Source organism: Apium graveolens, chromosome 10 (genome assembly GCF_009905375.1).
Source record: "Apium graveolens cultivar Ventura chromosome 10, ASM990537v1, whole genome shotgun sequence".
NCBI classification, from domain to species: Eukaryota; Viridiplantae; Streptophyta; class Magnoliopsida; order Apiales; family Apiaceae; genus Apium; species Apium graveolens.
In genome coordinates, this window is record NC_133656.1 from 144,274,716 (window position 1) to 144,279,054 (window position 4,339).

Here is a 4,339-nt window from a genome sequence, read left to right on the forward strand (position 1 = left end):
ATACGTCAAAGGTCCAAAATCTCCCAAATTTTTTATGGTAACTCCATTGTCGAGAATAACCCAAAATGGAGAGATGAATTTGTTAGGCTGACCTGGGCCGGAGGCGATTGGGCCACTCTTTTTCGTAGGCCCTTTTGCAAAGTAGTCGATGGCAACCCTTATAGCATTAGGTTAACTGATGAGGAGGAGGTCACTTATCAAGCCCTCATTCCGGATTATGGCCAAACAGACTCCTGGACCCTTTTAAAGGAGTTTTCTCTGAAGAAAGTTGGTCTCTCACAGGCCAGTGATAAAGGTAACTTTATCTGTATTCTTTTTATTTCTTTCTCTTTATCGAAACTTAATTATTTCCAGACTTTAATGTTTTTCTCTCTCTTTTTTTTATTTCAGCTTGGGAGGCCATTAACAACATTAACGGGCCTAAGGAAGGAGAATTCGGGCCGCCAAAAACGGGGTAAGCTGAACAGGGACCCAAGGAGTAAGCCTGATGCCCCTGTCTTCCTAAGACCTCATATTCCCGAGGTCGCGCTGGGGGATGATGTGGATCCTCCACTCAAGGCACACTCTTTCAGGCCCAACTGGGGCTTCAGGAGAAGTGACACAGTGGTAGGGTCCACCAAACATGCTAAGGATTGGTCCTACCACACCATAACTCCCCACGACTTTACTGAAATTGTCACGGGGAGTGAAATTGAGACCATTGAGCTTCTGGGTTCTCAAGCTCAAGCTTCGGTAACTTTTCTTTCTTTTCCTTTAACTGTTATCTTCTTTTTATTTTGAACTTGTGCTAAATCCTGCTTCCCTGATACAGAGTAACACCTACTTCCAGGCGGCGCTTCACCAAGCTAGGTCTTGGAAGAGAAACTCAAATGAGTTTGAGAGGGAGATGAAGAAATGGAAAGAGAGGGTTGGGGTCCTCGAGAAGAAGCTGAAGAACAAGGATGAAGAGTTGTCTAAGGCTCATGCTGAGCTGGTCAAACTTCGGAGTGACAAGCAGACAATCATCGATGATTACATGGATTCCCAGAAGTTCAGGGATCTGATGAATATTCATGATGAGGGTCTTTTTCCCATCCAGTTTACAGAGGGTTTGGATGTTGCAGTGAAGGCCGTGGCTGAGAAGCACCCTAGCTTGATAGAAGCCAAGGACTTTATCAGTCCTGAGCAGCCGGAGACTGAGGACAACTTAGACGCTCTTTTCAACTCACATATGCAAGAAGATCGCATCCTGAATCCTAGCACTACTTCTTCTCCTGCCTCCCCAGCTAAAGATGCAGAGACCACTGCTAATACAGAAGAGGGCCACACTGAAGAAGAGAAGGATAGGGATGATTCTGCTAGGGATGAGTAGATTCTTGTTTATTTCTAAATTTATGTATGAACTTATTGTATCTTGAACTTATTACCCCTCGGGGTTTATTTATGATATTTCCCTTGCCATATTTAGCTGCTTCCCTTTAACTTTTCCTAATACTTCTTGAGTTTGTACTCCCATTATTGGCCAAGCAGTGCATAACTTTGCTAAGTAGGCAATGTATCCTCCAAAATTTAAGATAACTTAAACCCAAGAACATAATCTGGTTTTCCAAAGTCTAGAATAACTTTTATTCTGAAACACAACTTGGTTTTCAAAACCTTATATAAGATGGGTTCAACCCTTTAATAGTCATAAACTAGAATGCAAATCTTAATAAAACTACGGTATAAAATCCTAAGCGAGCAAAGTTTCATGGTGCTTTTGAAACTTATTACCACTATAGTACGTACAAGCTATAGGTAGTAAACTTTCAGGTTTTGAGCATGCCAAGTTCGAGGTACTTCTTCCCCTTCCATGGTCTCCAATTTGTAAGATCCTCTTCCTTGAACGCTATTAACCTTGTATGGCCCTTCCCAATTTGGGACAAGCTTTCCTTTCTGTCCTACTCCAGAAGCTTCCACCTTTCTTAGGACCAAATCCCCTTGTTTGAAAAACCTTTCCTTCACCCTTAGGTTGTAGTAAAAGGAGGCCTTTTATGATATTCTATGATCTTTGCATGTGTTGTATCTCGTACCTCATCTATCAAGTCCAGGGCTAACCTTTGCCCTTCTTCATTTTCCTCAGCATTGTATGCTTGGATTCTGGGAGACGAGTGCAATATTTCCACAGGAACAACTGCTTCTGCCCCATATGCTAGCATGAATGGTGTTGCTCCTGTAGTAACTCTACATGTAGTTCTGTAAGCCCAAAGTATCGGCAGTATTTCATCCACGTAATTATTTCTGGATTTTTTAATCCTCTTCTTCAACCCATCTAGAATGATACGATTCGCAACCTCTGCTTTCCCATTAGCTTGAGGGTGAGCAACAGAGGTGAATCTCAAGTCAATTTCGTTTTCCTCACAGTACTTTCTGAACTTTTCATTATTGAACTATTTCCGTTGTCGGTCACCAAGATTCTAGGAAATTCGTACCTACATATAATATTTTCCCACAAGAACTGAGAGACTTGTTTAGTTGTAATCTTTGCCAAGGGATTGGCTTCAATCCATTTGGTAAAGTAATCAATAACCACAATCAAGAATTTCCTTTGTGCAATAGCCATTGGGAAAGGCCCGAGAATATCCAATCCCCATATAGCAAAGGGGATTGTGGAGTTTATAAAAGTCGGCATTTCAGGAGGTTACCTTACTACAGGAGCATGTTTCTGACATCGATCACATCTCTTAACATATTCTTTGGTATCAGTCATCATTTCTTGCCAATAAAAGCCTAAGCGAGTAATCTTGTGGGCTAGGGCCCTGCCCCCCAAGTGTTGGCCACATATACCCTTATGCACTTCCTTTAAAGCAATTCGAGCCTCACCCGGCCTGAGACATCTTAAATTAGGACCCACAAAGGACCTTTTATACAAAATTCCATCGATCAAAGAATATCTCAGTGCTAACACAGTCAATCTTCATGCTTCAGTCACATCATTCGGGAGCCAACCAGTTTGAATATGGGCCTTAATGGGGTCTATCCATGATGTCCCCAGCCCTATTGGGGATACAAGCTTAACATCAATGCTTTGAGTTTTCAAAATGCGGAAGTAAACACTTTCTGAGCTTTTCTTTATCTCTAATGAGGCGAGCTTAGATAATACATCTGCCTTAGCATTTTCCTCTCTTGGAATGTGTTCAATATGACATTCATCGAACTGAGTCATCACGATCCTCACTAAGCGCACATACCTCGCCATGGTTTCATCCCATTCTTCAAACTCCCCCTTGACCTGGGACATGACAAGCTTCGAATATAACAACCCCAAATCCGGGGTCAGGATTGGGTGTCACGAAACAACTTTAAACGATATAAACATGTATATTAAGACAATATATACAGATTACCCCTCAATTCCGGATCATTTACATGTTATATTATGAAACAAGAATCTAACCTTCTAAACTTTATATCAACTAAATACAATTTTAGTGTAATAACCCCAATTTTTGGAATTTTTGAAACCCTTATGAATAGTGATTTTGCTGATTATGCTGAATAAGAAAACTTTTCATACCACACTATGTAGGGGTTCTTTTATTGATCTTCTGAGATCTTTTTATTACTCTATATGGTATATAAGTGTATGTAAAGATCGTCAGAATCCAAATTCGAACACTTTGATTTTTCCCGGAAATCTACCAGATACAGAAAGAATTGAGTATAAGGTAACAGAATAAAAAGGATTTAAATTCAAGGATTATACGAGAGAATCATAAAAGAAATATAATATATTGAGAAAGGTTAAAGAAACCTAAGTAATAAGATCCCGGGTATGATCCCTCAAACGATAAATGAAAATGAAAGTTAAGCGAACCGCATAACAGATCAGCGGTCATTAGCCAAGTAATTAGGAGCTAATCAAAGAGGTTAGTGAGGATGATGTCATCAAATCAATAAGAAGAGGACAAGCATGGGAAGATGACATAGGATTGATGACCTAAGCATGACAAAAAGGGAAGGAAGGGTGGTTGATTTCAAGCCACACAATTTTACATGGTTAAAAGATAATTAAACAAAAAAAAAAGCAAAACAACCAACCAAACAAATCACAAATCACAAAACACATTTTCTCCACCTTTCCAAGCAAGAGCTCTCAGCCTCTTCCTTAAGAAATGGGAAGTCCAAGCTCCTCCACTTGCTAATTTACAAGGTAATTATCCTAGCTTCTCCTAGTTAAGTTACATACTTCCTAGGAATCTTAGCTTCAAAATCCTTTCCTAGCATTTCCTATAAATCATTCAAGAAGATGGTGAATAGTACTTTCTTGAAATTAATTTTTGTGTTCTTGATTTCTTTGAAAGATCAAGCTTGTAAGAGG

General features: G+C 39.9%; 1 protein-coding gene across 1 annotated transcript; it reads right to left on the reverse strand.

Annotated features, from left to right (window-relative positions):
- Positions 1 to 1,985: 1,985 nt before the first annotated feature.
- Positions 1,986 to 3,217, reverse strand: LOC141691090 (uncharacterized). Its single transcript, XM_074495833.1, has 2 exons — positions 3,210 to 3,217; positions 1,986 to 2,388 (listed from the first exon to the last, which is right to left on the reverse strand). Exons 1-2 carry the CDS (start codon positions 3,215 to 3,217, stop codon positions 1,986 to 1,988), a joined length of 411 nt encoding a protein of 136 aa, XP_074351934.1.
- Between the last annotated feature and the right edge of the window lie 1,122 nt (positions 3,218 to 4,339).